The sequence below is a fragment of the Rutilus rutilus genome, assembly GCF_951802725.1.
Source record: "Rutilus rutilus genome assembly, chromosome: 16".
Lineage (NCBI taxonomy): Eukaryota > Metazoa > Chordata > Actinopteri > Cypriniformes > Leuciscidae > Rutilus > Rutilus rutilus.
In genome coordinates, this window is record NC_140224.1 from 37,006,601 (window position 1) to 37,023,909 (window position 17,309).

The following is a 17,309-nucleotide window of genomic DNA, read 5'->3' on the forward strand; positions in this document are numbered from 1 at the left end:
GTGAGAGAGAGAGACACTGACACACACAGCAGGATCAGAGAGAGAGACACTGATACACACACAGCAGGATCAGAGAGAGAGACTGACACACACACAGCAGGATCAGAGAGAGAGTCTGACACACACACAGCAGGATCAGAGAGAGAGACTGACACACACACAGCAGGATCAGAGAGAGAGACTGACACACACACAGCAGGATCAGAGAGAGAGACTGACACACACACAGCAGGATCAGAGAGAGAGACTGACACACATACAGCAGGATCAGAGAGAGAGACTGACACACACACAGCAGGATCAGAGAGAGAGACTGACACACATACAGCAGGATCAGAGAGTCTGACACACACACAGCAGGATCAGAGAGAGAGACTGACACACACACAGCAGGATCAGAGAGAGAGACTGACACACACACAGCAGGATCAGAGAGAGAGACGCTGCTGCTCGATCATGATGATGACGATGGAGATGCAGTATAATAATAATAATAACGGATATGTTGTGGAGGAGTACATGATCCAGGAGGATGAGTGGGACAGAGACATGTTGCTCGACCCCGCGTGGGAGAAACAGCAGAGGAAGGTCAGAGTTCAGTTCAATGCATGACTAACACTGGACATCCCTAATACTCAAACTACAGTAATACTAGTGCAGAAGTGAGGAAAAGATTTTTAAAAAGCTAAATAAAATATCCAATACTGCAAAATTCAATCCACAAATTCAATCCAAGCAATACATAAATTGACAATAAGCTAGTATGTGTGTGTGTGTGTGTGTGTGTGTGTGAGAGTGTGAGTGTGTCTGTGTGTGAGTGTGTCTGTGTGTGTGTATCCCCTAACAATAGTTCTAAGTCCATGTGTGTGTGTGTGTGTGTGTGTGTGTGTGTGTGTGTGAGTTAGTGAGTGTGTGTGTGTGTGTGTGTGTGTGTGTGTGTCCCCTAACAATAGTTCTAAGTGCGTGTGTGTGTGTGTGTGTGTGTGTGTGTGTGTGTGAGAGAGAGAGAGAGAGAGAGAGAGTGAGTGAGTGAGTGAGTGAGAGTGTGTGTGTGTGTGTGTGTGTGTGTGAGTGAGTGAGTGAGTGAGTGAGTGAGTGAGTGAGTGTGTGTGTGTGTGTGTGTGTGTGTGTGTGTGTGTGTGTATCCCCAACAATAGTTCTGAGTGAGGGAGTGTGTGTGTGTTTGTGTGTGAGTGAGTGTGTGTCAGTGAGTGAGTGAGTGTGACTGTGTGTGTATCCCCTAACAATAGCTCTAAGTGAGTGAGTGAGTGAGTGAGTGAGTGAGTGAGTGTGTGTGTGTGTGTGTGTGTGTGTGTGTGTGTGTGTGTGTGTGTGTGTGTGTGTGTGTGTGTGTCAGTGAGTGAGTGAGTGTCTGTGTGTGTGTGTGTGTGTGTGTGTGTGTGTGTGTGTGTGTGTGTGTGTGTGTGTGTCAGTGAGTGAGTGAGTGTGTCTGTGTGTGTATCCCCTAACAATAGCTCTAAGTGAGTGAGTGTGTGTGTGTGTGTGTGTGTGTGTGTGTGTGTGTGTGTGTGTGTGTGTGTGTGAGAGTGAGTGTGTGTGTGTGTGTGTGCGTGCGTGTGTGTGTGTGTATGTGAGAGAGTGTGTGAGTGTGAGTGTGTGTGTGTGTGTGTGTGTGTGTGTGTGTGAGAGAGAGAGAGAGAGTGTGTATCCCTTAACAATAGCTCTAAGTGTGTCTCTCTCTCTCTCTCTCTGTGTGTGTGTGTGTGTGTGTGTGTGTGTGTGTCCCCTAACAATAGCTGTAAGTGTGTGTGTGTGACACCTGTGGACAGATGCGCTATAACACATGATGATGCTCTAATTTTATCTGAGGAACGTTCGACTCTCTAATCCACTGTCCTTGATGCCGAACTCACTTGTGTGTGTGTGTGTGTGTGTGTGTGTGTGTGTGTGTGTCAATCACCCAAACTCTTTCACCTTTCCTTTTAAGCTGACCAGTTTTTTAAGGTTCTCTCAAAGTAATTTTAGTTGGACTTTCGTGTAACATTTTTACTAGTTTCAGAGCATTCAGAGAACATTACGTTCCCAAATGTTTACAAAATAACTAAATGTAACGGTTCCCAAAAGTTCACATATCCAAGAAAAACGGCATTTAAAACATTTTTAAAAGGACATTTCGAACGTTCAGACACTGAGGAATGCTATTTTCAGAACTTAATGGGAATGTAAGCAAATGCTCGTTGTTAGACGTTCTGAACGCAACTCTCTCCATTTATACACTTGTTCCACATTGAAGATCCTTGTAAAGTGCGCTGCTTTTCCCAGGATACAAATAGAAATATCCGTCTGACAACACCGAGAGAACACGCCGAACCACAGGTGTGTGTGTGTGTGTGTGTGTGTGTGTGAAGACCAATGTGACACGCGCTTCTCTATTGTTGTGTCTGTGACGAGCGCGAGCTAAAACATCCTCCGTCCACACACACACACACACACACACACACACACACACACTAACGCACAATAATCTCTTCAATGTCAGCAGTTTTAGATCTGGACTGACACTCAAAATAGCGCTTTATGTGAATCAGAAGCGATTAATTATTTTGTCACGCATATCGCGGATATGTTGGTCCATCCTGTAAAGTTCATATAAAGTTTTGCAATGCAATGCATACTTGATTTCATTTAAAAAGCATGTTGTTAAACTAGATGTATCACTTAAATTGTGATTTGCGGGTTTGTGCATTGCATTAATCTCACGCCTCGCGGGTTTCTGTGTGAACTGACCGGCGTGTGTGTGTGTGTGTGTGTGTGTGAGATGAGATGTCATCAGGAGCGGTTCTCCCTCTGGCATGTGCGCTTCTCTTTAAAGCTTCACTCGTATTTCAGGAGAACGCGTGTGATTTATGAGGGAACAACAGACCTCGCTGTCTGTCACTGACAGGACATTGTGTGCTCGCGGGTGACATGCTTTTGTTTTGATAAAAGCATTAGCCAAATAGTTATGTTGGCCTACTCATTGTTTAGGGGTCTGTTTTTGTTTTTTGTTTTTAGTGAAGTATATTCCCCAGAACACTACAAACTCACAATCAGATGAAATGCACACTTTAAAGAGGCTTGAAACTGAAGTCACGCTAGTTTCTTCTTCCCTATTGTGAGAAATCGAGTCTCCCCAGGAATCGGGTCTCCTTTTAGGACCCTGATTGATCCCATTGGTTCAAGAACGAACATTATGATCTTAATTGTTTAATGTTCGTTGTAATGACCACGTCTTTTAAATCATATGGTTCATAATACTAGCATATCACCTAACTGAAGCTATAGGTTGTGAATTTCTCGTTCTTACTTTTTTTCCCGTTAGCCTAGCTTAGCATACATCAACCCAATTAGCCTGCTAACTTAACTTTCTACTAGTGTCCAATTACATATTTCACATTAATGATGTTTGTGTGTACCTAGCATGACAATTGATTTATTAAAAATGTATTATAGGCTACTATACCACATTACAATTATTGTGTCAAATTATTATTAAACTACTTTTACATAACAACGTAGCTATGTTGCGAATCCTTATCCTTATAAAAAATACATTGTTAGGCATGGTTGTGTTTCCAGTTTGTTTAATTATGCAATGCATAGGCATTCATTTTTCTATTCAAGCATGTTGTTTATGCCCTTAATGTAATAAACATCATACAATAGTTGAATAGGTTATAATTAGTCAAGACATTGCAATAACAACTTTTGATCAGGCATTACCGCCTGGGTCCTAAAGGAGACCCAATTACTTGGGGGTATTCGATTTCTTATCTATATATCCAAGTGAAACGCTTCAGGAACAAGAACAAATGTTGAGTGGGGCTTGATTTTGTCCGTGGGGAATTGGTTGGATGGTTGTGGTTTGCTATTGGCTGAAAGAGAGAGATATCGATATCAACTCATCAACTTACGTTGTAACGTATACTAGCCTATACGTTTACAAGTAAGTCTCCTTGGCTTTGATTGTCCATTGCGCTCGTTCCTGTTGCGTGTGCTCAAACTGGCGACCCGCGTGAACGTCGAGTCTGAGGAGGCGGGGAAACAGCGATCTCTGATATTTTGATTTGGACTGCAGTACCGATTTCGACCACTAGCTGTCATTCTTACAGACTGCACCTTTAAGTATGACTCTCAATAAATGAAAGCATGTGTAATAATAAATAATATTAAATGATAAACCTCTGGTTTCTCAGACGTTCACCGCCTGGTGTAACTCTCACCTTCGGAAAGCAGGAACTCAGATCGAGAACATCGAGGAGGAATTCAGGAACGGACTGAAGCTGATGTTACTGTTGGAGGTCATCTCAGGTACAGTTCAGTCTGCAGGTCTCTCTCTCTCTCTCTCTCTCTCTCTCTCTCTCTCTCTCTCTCTCTCTCTCTCCTCTCCCTCTCTCTCTCTCTCACTCTCACTCTCTCTCTCACTCTCACTCTCACTCACTCTCTCTCACTCTCTCTCTCTCTCTCTCCCTCTCTCTCTTCTTCCAGGTGAAAGGCTTCCCAAACCAGACCGAGGAAAGATGCGCTTCCACAAGATAGCCAATGTGAACAAGGCTCTGGAGTACATCACCAGTAAAGGGGTGAAACTGGTGTCCATCGGCGCTGAGGGTGAGAGAAGCTCCTGGGTTTCATCATTTACAGTCAAACCAAACATCATTCAGACACCAGATATCATTTTTTATATATTTTTTTCCTAGTGTGATCAGGACATGTATGTGAGTGAGGAGAGCAATATAAAGTAAACTGTGACATATTATACCCAATAATTCTTCATACCAGTAAAATTTATGATAAATTTGGGACTAAAAATGATTGGGACACTTTGAGCTGATCATGTTTTGCTGAAGTGTGTTTTCTTTAATTGCTAATGCTCTTTTTACACACAGACTGAACACAATGAAGCATTGCTTGGTGATTGGTTGAGCTAAACTGGTATTATCTAATTGTGTAGTTAAATTTAACAGCTGACAGATATTCAACATAATTCATGTGTGAGACAGTCTAACAGAAGGACGGACAAAACCAGTCAAATATCAACTGAGTTCATAACTCTGAGCATGTGAGAGGTCAAACTCAAGTGTGTCGTCTGTTGATCCTCAGAGATCGTTGATGGAAATGTGAAGATGACTCTGGGAATGATCTGGACCATCATCCTCCGCTTCGCCATCCAGGACATCTCAGTGGAGGGTATCTGTCTCTCACACACACACACACACACACACACACACACACACACACACACACACACACACACACACTCTTACAGACTCTTCTTCTCTGTCAGAAACCTCAGCTAAAGAAGGGCTCCTGCTGTGGTGTCAGAGGAAGACGGCCCCCTACAGGAACGTGAACATACAAAACTTCCACATCAAGTAAGATCATGCAGATAGAAACAGATATACGGTTTATTCTCTCATATGCCAGAGACGTGTCTTCCTCATGCACTCTTGAAATGATTAGAGAACATGTGTGTCAGAGAGTTGAGACTGTGCCACAGAAATGTTGATCTCTGGTCCTGCTAACGTCTGCTGTCTTCACGCTCAGCTGGAAGGACGGTCTGGCGTTCTGTGCGCTCATTCACAGACACAGGCCTGACCTCATCGACTACTCCAAACTCAACAAGGTCTCTGTGCCCCAGTGCATGCTGGTCATGCTGGTGTTGTTAACTAACAGATTTACTGTAACGCCACTGATGGATCCATGTGCAGAAACACTTATTTAAACAAACACAGCTAAAGCAAATCCAGCAAAAGCAGAAGAGAACAGAACACGGGAAACACGGGGGTTTATTTATAGTTTATATAAAAAAAATGTTTTAAATAGTGCCATCATGTCAATTAATCGCGATTAATCGCATCTAACATAAAAGTTTGTGTTTATATAATATGTGTGTATATACAGTACAGGCCAAAAGTTTGGACACATTACTATTTTTAATGTTTTTGAAAGAAGTTTCTTCTGCTCATCAAGCCTGCATTTATTTGATCAGAAATACAGATTTTTTTTTTTTAATATTGTGATATATTATTACAATTTAAAATAATTGGTTTTCAATGTATTATACTTTAAATTATCATTTATTTCTGTGATGCAAAGCTGAATTTTCAGGATCATTACTCCAGTCTATCACATGATCCTTTAGAAATCACTCTAATATGATGATTGATTATGAGTGTTGGACACAGTTCTGCTGCCTAATATAGTTGATGAATAAAAGGTTAAAAAGAACTGCATTTATTCAAAATAAAAAAATATTTTCTAATAATATAAATCTTCATTACTATCACTTTTTTATCAATTTAACACATCCTTGCTGAATAAAAGTATTGATTTCAAAAAAAGAAAGAAAAAAAATTACTGACCCCAAATGACTGCCCAGTAGTGTATATCGCTGTTACAGAAGATTTATATTTTAAAAAAATGTGCTTCTTTTTATTTTTTTTTATTTTTTTTACTTTTTATTCATCAAAGTATCCTAAAAAAGTATCAGAGGTTATGAAAAAATATTAAGCAGCAGAACTGTTTCCAACTTTGATAATGAATCATCATATTAGAATGATTTCTAAAGGATCATGTGATAGACTGGAGTAATGATGCTGAAAATTCAGCTTTGCATCACAGAAATAAATGATAATATAAAAATTGTAATAATACATCACAATATTACATTTTTTTTCTGTATTTTTGATCAAATAAATGCAGGCTTGATGAGCAGAAGAAACTTCTTTCAAAAACATTAAAAATAGTAATGTTTCCAAACTTTTGGCCTGTACTGTATATATACATATATACTGTATATGTATACACACACACACACACACACACATATATATATATATATATATATATATATATATATATATATATATATATATATATTTATATATTTATATTATATAAACAAACTTTTATGTTAGATGTGATTAATCGCGACAGCCGTAATTAATAATATTAATATTTATTTTAGTTTTTATTTAACTAAAATAAATATTAATATTATTCCTAAAAATGTAAAATAAAACCTCCATAAATTTCGTTTTATTTGTTTTTATTTTAAATTAATATTTTAAATGAGTAAATTATTCCGTTTTTATTTTAATTTTTATGTATTTGATCTGTAAAGTGTCTAAATCTGCCTTTCCTAATGGCTGATGAAATACAAGAGAGTAAGATCAGGTTCTCTGGCAGCTTTTCCTCAGGGTTAGAATGATGTGAGTAATCTGAGTCTAAGGTGAAGGCTTTAGTTACCGAGACTTTACTCAGGCTTTACTCAAGCTTTACTCAGGCTTTTCTCAAGCTTTACTCAGGATTTACTCGAGCTTTACTCAGACTTTACTCAAACTTTACCCAGGATTTACTCAAGCTTTACTCAGGCTTTACTCAAGCTTTACTCAGGCTTTACTCAAGCTTTACTCAGGCTTTACTCGGGCTTTACTCAAGCTTCACTTGAGCTTTACTCAGGCTTTACTCAAGCTTTACTCAGGCTTTACTCGGGCTTTACTCAAGCTTTACTTGAGCTTTACTCAGGCTTTACTCAAGCTTTACTTGAGCTTTACTCAAGCTTTACTCAGGCTTTACTCAGACTTTACTTGAGCTTTACTCAGGCTTTACTCGAGCTTTACTCAAGCTTTACTTAGGCTTTACTCAGGCTTTACTCGAGTTTTATTCAGGCTTTACTCGAGTTTTACTCAGGCTTTACTCGAGCTTTACTCAAGCTTTACTCAGGCTTTACTCATGCTTAACTCGAGCTTTACTCAGGCTTTACTCAGGCTTTACTCAAGCTTTACTAAGGAATTACTCGAGCTTTACATAGGCTTTACTCGAGCTTTACTCAGGCTTTACTCGAGCTGTACTCAGGCTTTACTCAGACTTTACTCAAGCTTTACTAAGGAATTACTCGAGCTTTACATAGGCTTCACTCAAGCTTTACTAAGGAATTACTCAAGCTTTACATAGGCTTTACTCGAGCTTTACTCATGCTTAACTCGAGCTTTACTCAGGCTTTACTCAGACTTTACTCAAGCTTTACTAATGAATTACTCGAGCTTTACATAGGCTTCACTCAAGCTTTACTAAGGAATTACTCAAGCTTTACATAGGCTTTACTCGAGCTTTACTCATGCTTAACTCGAGCTTTACTCAGGCTTTACTCAGACTTTACTCAAGCTTTACTAATGAATTACTCGAGCTTTACATAGGCTTTACTCGAGCTTTACTCAGGCTTTACTCAGACTTTACTCAAGCTTTAGCCTCGCACAGCTGATGTTTGATTGACCGGAGAGAGACTGACCGATAATCCCGTCTGAAAGCTGAAAGCTTTAACAAACCTGCGTGAATCTGCCGTGTCATGATTGATTCATAACCTCAACCTGTTATTTCAGCATCTTTGATTTTGTTGTAATATGTTTTTATTTTTATATTTGAATTGCTGTTAAAGTTTTACGAATTTTGTTGTGTTGTCATTTTGTGGTACAACATTAGTTAACATGAACTAACAATGAAAGATTCTTCTAAAGCATTTATATTCATCTTAGTTATTTACAAATACATAAAAATATTGCTCGTTGTTGTTAGTTATTAACTAATGGAACCTTTTTTTATTTAAATAATATTTTTGTCTATATAGTTTTATTTTAGTACATCAAGTAAAATTAAATTAAATATTTGATAATATTTGATATAAAATAAATAAATAGTTTTATTTTATTTTAAGTAGCAAATTTTTTTATTTAAAATTTTTAGTTAATGATAATAATCCTGTATGGAGCATATTTTTGATCACTTAAATGAGGATGAAATTTTGTACAAACTTATTGCTGTAATTAAAATAAACTCATCATTGATTTCTCTGGTTTTCTCTGTGCAGGACGATCCTCTTGGAAATCTCAGTCTGGCTTTAGAAATCGCGGAGAAACACTTGGACATCCCTAAAATGTTGGACCCAGAAGGTAAAGATGGACAGATCAGCTTCATATGTGTTACATCAGTATCAAATTAATGAAGCTTTATAAAACTGCGGCAACAGCAATATGATAGAAGACGCTAGTGTTTAATAAATAGTTTAAAACTATTTTTGTAAATGTTGAAGACATTGTGTCGTATATCTGAGTGAAACGCTTCAGGAACAAGAACAAATGTGGGCGGGGCTTGATTGTGTCCGTGGGGAATTGATTGTATGGTTGTGGTTTGCTATTGGCTGATCTCATGTGAGTGACAGGTTATAGCCCCGCCCACATCATCAGAGAAGAGAAGAGATGCTGCAAGAGGAACTTATTCTGATTCAAGATTATTAACACAATAATGATGATGTGCACCTATAAATCATTTAGAATAAATAGCTTTCTACAAGGCTTTTTAATTAAATAATTATTCATGTATGCTGACAAGTGCAAGAGCTGTTTTACCATAACACAGCACAGGAAGTCATGTGACCTTATTTTTATACAACAATACTCTCCTGTTGAACTCAGTAACAGATTTAGCAAACAGCTGTCTGTGGTGAAAGGCTGTTTTTGACCTGCGTTTCGTATTACTGTCATGAGAAGGTGACGGCCTTGAACAATCCATCCCAGAATGCAGTGCACAGATTCCCCTCTGATGGCTGTGTAATCATTGCAAATTCATTAAGCATAAGTTGCAGTTTAATTCTGTTTATTTCATGATCACGTTTGTTGTGTGTGTCTGTGTGTGTGTGTGTGTGTGTGTGTGTGTGTGTGTGTGTGTGTGTGTGTGCGCTCCAGACATCATTAACACCCCGAAGCCTGATGAGAGAGCCATCATGACCTACGTGTCGTGTTTCTATCATGCTTTCGCTGGTGCAGAACAGGTATTTTTGCACTAAATGTGAGCAAAACCTATAGAATATGTGCTCATTATTAAAATAAAAGCAGATGCATCATGGGTACTTTTTAAATGACCTGCCGTAAGTCGAGTCTGAATCTGTCATGTGACGTTTGTGTGTTTAAAGGCAGAAACGGCGGCTAACAGGATCTGTAAAGTGCTTGGAGTGAATCAGGAAAATGAGAAACTAATGGAGGAATATGAACGACTGGCCAGTGAGGTACCACACACACACACACACACACACTCAAACACACACTCTCACAAACACACATACATTCAAACATACTCACACATTCACACACATACACGCACTCACAAACACACACACACACACTCACAAACACACACACTCACAAACCAAACACACACACTCACAAACACACACATCTCACACACTCACTGAAGACTGGAGTAATGATGCTGAACATTCAGCTTTGATCACAGGAATAAATTACACTTTAGTATATATTCACATAGAGAACATCTGTTTTAAATTGGAACAATATCTCACAAATATTACAGTTTTTACTGTATTTTTGATGCAGACTTGGTGAGCATAAGAGTCTTCTTTCAAAAAAATGTATATGAAATTAACCCGGCCCCAACTTCTGAATGTTCCAGTTGCTGGAGTGGATCGTGCGCACCACACCGTGGCTCGAGAAGCGAAGCGCTGAGAGCACACTCGCTGCCATGAGATCCAAACTGGAGGATTTCAGAGACTATCGCCGTTTGCACAAACCACCCAAAGTCCAGGAGAAATGCCAGCTGGAGATCAGCTTCAACACACTCCAGACCAAACTACGCATCAGCAACAGACCCGCATTCATGCCCTCAGAGGGGAAGATGGTGTCTGTAAGACTCACTCACACACACACACAAACACAAACACACACACACACACACACACACACACACACACACACACACTCTCTAACTCCTCTGACCGTGTGCAGGACATCACGAGCGCGTGGCACGGTCTGGAACACGCAGAGAAGGGTTATGAAGAGTGGCTGCTCAGTGAAATCAGGCGTTTGGAACGGGTGGAACATTTGGCGGAGAAGTTCCAGCAGAAAGTCTCTACACACGAGAGCTGGGCTCAGGGTGAGATTACAGTAAAACTGCAGAACGCCTCTACACACGAGAGCTGGGCTCAGGGTGAGATTACAGTAAAACTGCAGAACGTCTCTACACACGAGAGCTGGGCTCAGGGTGAGATTACAGTAAAACTGCAGAACGTCTCTACACACGAGAGCTGGGCTCAGGGTGAGATTACAGTAAAACTGCAGAACGTCTCTACACACGAGAGCTGGGCTCAGGGTGAGATTACAGTAAAACTGTAGAACGTCTCTACACACGAGAGCTGGGCTCAGGGTGAGATTACAGTAATACTGCAGAACGTCTCTACACGCGAGAGCTGGGCTCAGGGTGAGATTACAGTAAAACTGCAGAACGTCTCTACACACGAGAGCTGGGCTCAGGGTGAGATTACAGTAAAACTGTAGAACGTCTCTACACGCGAGAGCTGGGCTCAGGGTGAGATTACAGTAAAACTGTAGAACGTCTCTACACACGAGAGCTGGGCTCAGGGTGAGATTACAGTAAAACTGTAGAACGTCTCTACACGTGAGAGCTGGGCTCAGGGTGAGATTACAGTAATACCGCAGAACGTCTCTACACGTGAGAGCTGGGCTCAGGGTGAGATTACAGTAATACCGCAGAACGTCTCTACACGTGAGAGCTGGGCTCAGGGTGAGATTACAGTAAAACTGTAGAACGTCTCTACACGTGAGAGCTGGGCTCAGGGTGAGATTACAGTTAAACCGCAGAACGTCTCTACACGTGAGAGCTGGGCTCAGGGTGAGATTACAGTAATACTGCAGAACGTCTCTACACACGAGAGCTGGGCTCAGGGTGAGATTACAGTAAAACCGCAGAACGTCTCTACACGTGAGAGCTGGGCTCAGGGTGAGATTACAGTAAAACCGCAGAACGTCTCTACACGTGAGAGCTGGGCTCAGGGTGAGATTACAGTAAAACCGCAGAACGTCTCTACACGTGAGAGCTGGGCTCAGGGTGAGATTACAGTAATACTGCAGAACGTCTCTACACACGAGAGCTGGGCTCAGGGTGAGATTACAGTAATACCGCAGAACGTCTCTACACACGAGAGCTGGGCTCAGGGTGAGATTACAGTAAAACCGGAGAACGTCTCTACACGTGAGAGCTGGGCTCAGGGTGAGATTACAGTAAAACTGCAGGACGTCTCTACACACGAAAGCTGGGCTCAGGGTGAGATTACAGTAAAACTGCAGGACGTCTCTACACGCGAGAGCTGGGCTCAGGGTGAGATTACAGTAAAACTGCAGAACACCTCTACACACGAGAGCTGGGCTCAGGGTGAGATTACAGTAATACTGCAGAACGTCTCTACACACGAGAGCTGGGCTCAGGGTGAGATTACAGTAATACTGCAGAACGTCTCTACACACGAGAGCTGGGCTCAGGGTGAGATTACAGTAAATCCGCAGGACGTCTCTACACACGAGAGCTGGGATCAGGGTGAGATTACAGTAAAACTGTAGAACATCTCTACACACGAGAGCTGGGCTCAGGGTGAGATTACAGTAATACTGCAGGACGTCTCTACACACGAGAGCTGGGCTCAGGGTGAGATTACAGTAATACTGTAGAACGTCTCTACACACGAGAGCTGGGCTCAGGGTGAGATTACGGTAAAACTGTAGAACGTCTCTACACACGAGAGCTGGGCTCAGGGTGAGATTACGGTAAAACTGTAGAACGTCTCTACACACGAGAGCTGGGCTCAGGGTGAGATTACAGTAAAACTGCAGAACGCCTCTACACAGGAGAGCTGGGCTCAGGGTGAGATTACAGTAAAACTGCAGAACGTCTCTACACACGAGAGCTGGGCTCAGGGTGAGATTATAGTAATACTGCAGAACGTCTCTACACGCGAGAGCTGGGCTCAGGGTGAGATTACAGTAATACTGCAGAACGTCTCTACACACGAGAGCTGGGCTCAGGGTGAGATTACAGTAAATCCGCAGGACGTCTCTACACACGAGAGCTGGGATCAGGGTGAGATTACAGTAAAACTGTAGAACATCTCTACACACGAGAGCTGGGCTCAGGGTGAGATTACAGTAATACTGCAGGACGTCTCTACACACGAGAGCTGGGCTCAGGGTGAGATTACAGTAATACTGCAGGACGTCTCTACACACGAGAGCTGGGCTCAGGGTGAGATTACAGTAATACTGTAGAACGTCTCTACACACGAGAGCTGGGCTCAGGGTGAGATTACGGTAAAACTGTAGAACGTCTCTACACACGAGAGCTGGGATCAGGGTGAGATTACGGTAAAACTGTAGAACGTCTCTACACACGAGAGCTGGGCTCAGGGTGAGATTACAGTAAAACTGCAGAACGCCTCTACACAGGAGAGCTGGGCTCAGGGTGAGATTACAGTAAAACTGCAGAACGTCTCTACACACGAGAGCTGGGCTCAGGGTGAGATTATAGTAATACTGCAGAACGTCTCTACACGCGAGAGCTGGGCTCAGGGTGAGATTACAGTAAAACTGCAGAACGTCTCTACACGCGAGAGCTGGGCTCAGGGTGAGATTACAGTAATACTGTAGAACATCTCTACACGCGAGAGCCGGGCTCAGGGTGAGATTACAGTAAAACTGTAGAACGTCTCTACACGCGAGAGCTGGGCTCAGGGTGAGATTACAGTAAAACTGTAGAACGTCTCTACACACGAGAGCTGGGCTCAGGGTGAGATTACAGTAAAACTGCAGAACGCCTCTACACAGGAGAGCTGGGCTCAGGGTGAGATTACAGTAAAACTGCAGAACGTCTCTACACACGAGAGCTGGGCTCAGGGTGAGATTATAATAATACTGCAGAACGTCTCTACACGCGAGAGCTGGGCTCAGGGTGAGATTACAGTAAAACTGCAGAACGTCTCTACACACGAGAGCTGGGCTCAGGGTGAGATTACAGTAAAACTGCAGAACGTCTCTACACACGAGAGCTGGGCTCAGGGTGAGATTACAGTAAAACTGCAGAACGTCTCTACACACGAGAGCTGGGCTCAGGGTGAGATTACAGTAAAACTGCAGAACGTCTCTACACGCGAGAGCCGGGCTCAGGGTGAGATTACAGTAATACTGTAGAACGTCTCTACACACGAGAGCTGGGCTCAGGGTGAGATTACAGTAAAACTGCAGAACGTCTCTACACGCGAGAGCCGGGCTCAGGGTGAGATTACAGTAATACTGCAGGACGTCTCTACACGCGAGAGCCGGGCTCAGGGTGAGATTACAGTAAAACTGTAGAACGTCTCTACACACGAGAGCTGGGCTCAGGGTGAGATTACAGTAAAACTGCAGAACGTCTCTACACACGAGAGCTGGGCTCAGGGTGAGATTACAGTAAAACTGCAGAACGTCTCTACACACGAGAGCTGGGCTCAGGGTGAGATTACAGTAAAACTGCAGAACGACTCTACACACGAGAGCTTGTGTGTGATGGGCAGGTTTAGGGGTCGGGTTAGTGTGTGTGATGGGTAGGTTTAGGGGTCGGGTTTGTGTGTGTGTGTGTATGTGTGTGTGATGGGTAGGTTTAGGAGTCGGGTTAGTGTGTGTGTGTGTGTGTGTGTGTGTGTGTGATGGGTAGGTTTAGGGGTCGGGTTAGTGTGTATGTGTGTGTGTGTGTGTGTGTGTGGTGGCTGATGGGTAGGTTTAGGGGTCGGGTTAGTGTGTGTGTGTATGTGTGTGTGATGGCTAGGTTTAGGAGTCGGGTTAGTGTGTGTGTGTGTGTGTGTGTGTGTGTGTGTGTGTGTGTGTGTGTGTGTGTGTGTGATGGGTAGGTTTAGGAGTCGGGTTAGTGTGTGTGTGTGTGTGTGTGTGTGTGATGGGTAGGTTTAGGAGTCTGTTATTGTAAGAGTACAGAATATACAGTTTGTGCAGTATAAAAACCATTACGTCTATGGGGATTCCTCAAAAAATATGGAAACGTGTGTGTGTGTGTGTGTGTGTGCGCTGCAGGAAAAGATCAGCTGTTGACTCTGAAGGATTACGAGAGTGCATCCCTCACAGAGCTGAGAGCATTGCTACGGAAACACGAGGCGTTTGAGAGTGACCTCGCGGCTCATCAGGACCGAGTCGAGCAAATCGCCGCCATTGCACAGGAACTCAAGTATGACCACTTCCTGTTTCCTCCTCACAGCCTCACACTGAGGGTTTCTTCATGTGGGTCAGTCTTGTTTTTACCACGGTTTTGTGTGCCACTGTATGAAGAAACTACCCGAACGTGTTTCTCTCGAGATCCTGCACATGTTTGCAGCAGTTATGAGTGTTTAGATGATGATGTCAGTGACGGCGTTGAGTTTCTATTGTTCTAAATGCAGTCAGAACACCTGTCAGATTCCCTCTGTGACAATGAGTCAGTGTCGTACCCAGAAACACACACACACTCTCACACACTCAGACAGACACACACACACACTCACACACACACACACACACACACACACACACACACACACACACTGATCTGTGAAACTGTTATCACCTCCATCACAACAGCTGATCATCATCATGATGTCTAACCTCACTCACACACACACACACACACACACACACACACACACAAGGATCTGCATTTTGAAGGATCTTTCTGAATGAAAGCTGAGGGCTTTTTCACTCTGGTATTTGCTAAAGGCCCCACAGTGAGTCATGCTGAACTCAGTTCGTTCGTGGCTCGATTGACTTCTGTGATTCAGTCTGATTTGAATCTCATAATGCCAGAAATTTGCAGAAATAATGCAAATAATAATGTTCTTCCTCAGTATCTTCTTTTGCAGTACAAAAATCTAAACATTCGTGACTCAAGATACATTTACTGGACAAGCAACATTTGTAACAGAATTTTAACTTGTTTGATTCCTATAGAATAACACTTTTACAATCAAGGTCCCATTAGTTGACATGCTTTACCTTACATTAATAATGAGCAATACATTTCTTACAGTATTCATTCATCTTTGTCTATGTTAGTAAAACATAAAAATACAACTGTTCAGTGTTAGTTCATCTCAGCTCACGTCCATTACACAATATTAACAGATACAACTTTGGATTTTAATAATGAATCAGTAAACTTTGAAATTAACTATGATTAATAAATGTTGTTGAAGTATTGTTCATTGTTAGTTCATATTAAGCTTATTGTAAAGTTGCACCAAATATTGAGATATTTTTAATGAAATTTCAGTGTATCTATTATTATCTCATTTGATTCTTAGAATCCTCTTGATTTTGAACTGAACTCTATTTGTATTTAATTGGAATAATGTCTTATAATTGTACAGTTATTGCAAATTACAGAGTTTTAACCTCCTAAAATGTTATCTTTAAATTCCTTTGTTCTGTTAGAGTATTTAACCTGATTACTATTGATCTTTATTATTATTTAAATGTATATACATTTAATATTATATTTAATATAATACATATTACATTTCATATTATTGAAATTAATACAGGGCATGTGCATCTCGTGCTCAAACTCTGAAGAGAGAATTTGTAAGTAACATATTTGCAGGATTATCAACATTAACAACAACACACAAATATATACGTGTAAAAATGTGCAAAATATAATGGATTTGCGAGCGCTTTCTGCATCTGTCCTTCGCTGGTCACGAGTCTGAGCTGATGCTGCTCTCCAGAGGAAACATGAGGTACTGCAGGAGAACTGACACTGAATGCAGACCACGTTAAATATGTTTTATTTAATAGTTTTGTCTGTTATGATCATCTGTTTGTGGTTGTTGTAAAAAAAAAGTTTTTTATTTTTATGAAAATTTATCTGAAATCTGCTCCACCGTGAGAAGGCCTCAACGGTTACCTTTTGGAGATAAACGTCATTCTTTCAGTATAAAGAGTGTGTGTGTGTGTGTGTGTGTCCGCAGTGAACTGGACTATCATGCTGCTGGTGTTATTAATGAACGCTGTCAGATGATCTGTGATCAGTGGGATCAGCTGGGAACTTTGACCCAGAAACGCAGAGAAGCTCTGGAGGTGATTCACACACACACACACAGACACACACAGACACACACACACACACACACACACACACACACACACACACACACACACACACACTCTCTGATCAACATCAGTTTTATCACGGTACTGGGTGTTTTTAGTGTTTATGGGGAGGCTTCTAAAAAGGGTCGACTGATAGTCTATAGACTGTAGTGTGTAGATGGATAGATAGATAAGTGTGTGTGTGTGTGTGTGTGTGTGTGTGTGTGTGTATCAGAGGACAGAGAAGCTCCTGGAGACGATTGATCAGCTGTTTCTGGAGTTTGCTAAGAGAGCGGTGCCGTTTAACCACTGGATGGAGGGAGCGATGGAGGATCTGCAGGA

The 17,309-nt window shown here is 41.7% G+C and overlaps 1 protein-coding gene across 2 annotated transcripts in view; it reads left to right on the forward strand.

Moving 5' to 3' along the window:
- Positions 1 to 22: 22 nt before the first annotated feature.
- The window catches only part of LOC311305824 (alpha-actinin-2), a 139,599-nt gene continuing 122,312 nt past the window's right edge, over positions 23 to 17,309 (forward strand). Inside the window, exons 1-14 of one of the 2 annotated variants that reach the window (XM_084433746.1) lie at positions 23 to 588; positions 4,197 to 4,311; positions 4,489 to 4,608; positions 5,101 to 5,187; positions 5,285 to 5,372; positions 5,545 to 5,623; positions 8,867 to 8,948; positions 9,741 to 9,826; positions 9,968 to 10,060; positions 10,465 to 10,695; positions 10,797 to 10,944; positions 14,919 to 15,069; positions 16,847 to 16,955; positions 17,203 to 17,309. The exon at positions 17,203 to 17,309 is cut by the window's right edge and continues 34 nt beyond it. In XM_084433746.1, coding sequence (XP_084289872.1) covers positions 457 to 588; positions 4,197 to 4,311; positions 4,489 to 4,608; positions 5,101 to 5,187; positions 5,285 to 5,372; positions 5,545 to 5,623; positions 8,867 to 8,948; positions 9,741 to 9,826; positions 9,968 to 10,060; positions 10,465 to 10,695; positions 10,797 to 10,944; positions 14,919 to 15,069; positions 16,847 to 16,955; positions 17,203 to 17,309 — 1,628 coding nt within the window. In that variant the 5' untranslated portion in view covers positions 23 to 456. The remainder of the gene's footprint in view (positions 589 to 4,196; positions 4,312 to 4,488; positions 4,609 to 5,100; positions 5,188 to 5,284; positions 5,373 to 5,544; positions 5,624 to 8,866; positions 8,949 to 9,740; positions 9,827 to 9,967; positions 10,061 to 10,464; positions 10,696 to 10,796; positions 10,945 to 14,918; positions 15,070 to 16,846; positions 16,956 to 17,202) is intronic. The other variant, XM_084433747.1, reaches the window with a different exon arrangement.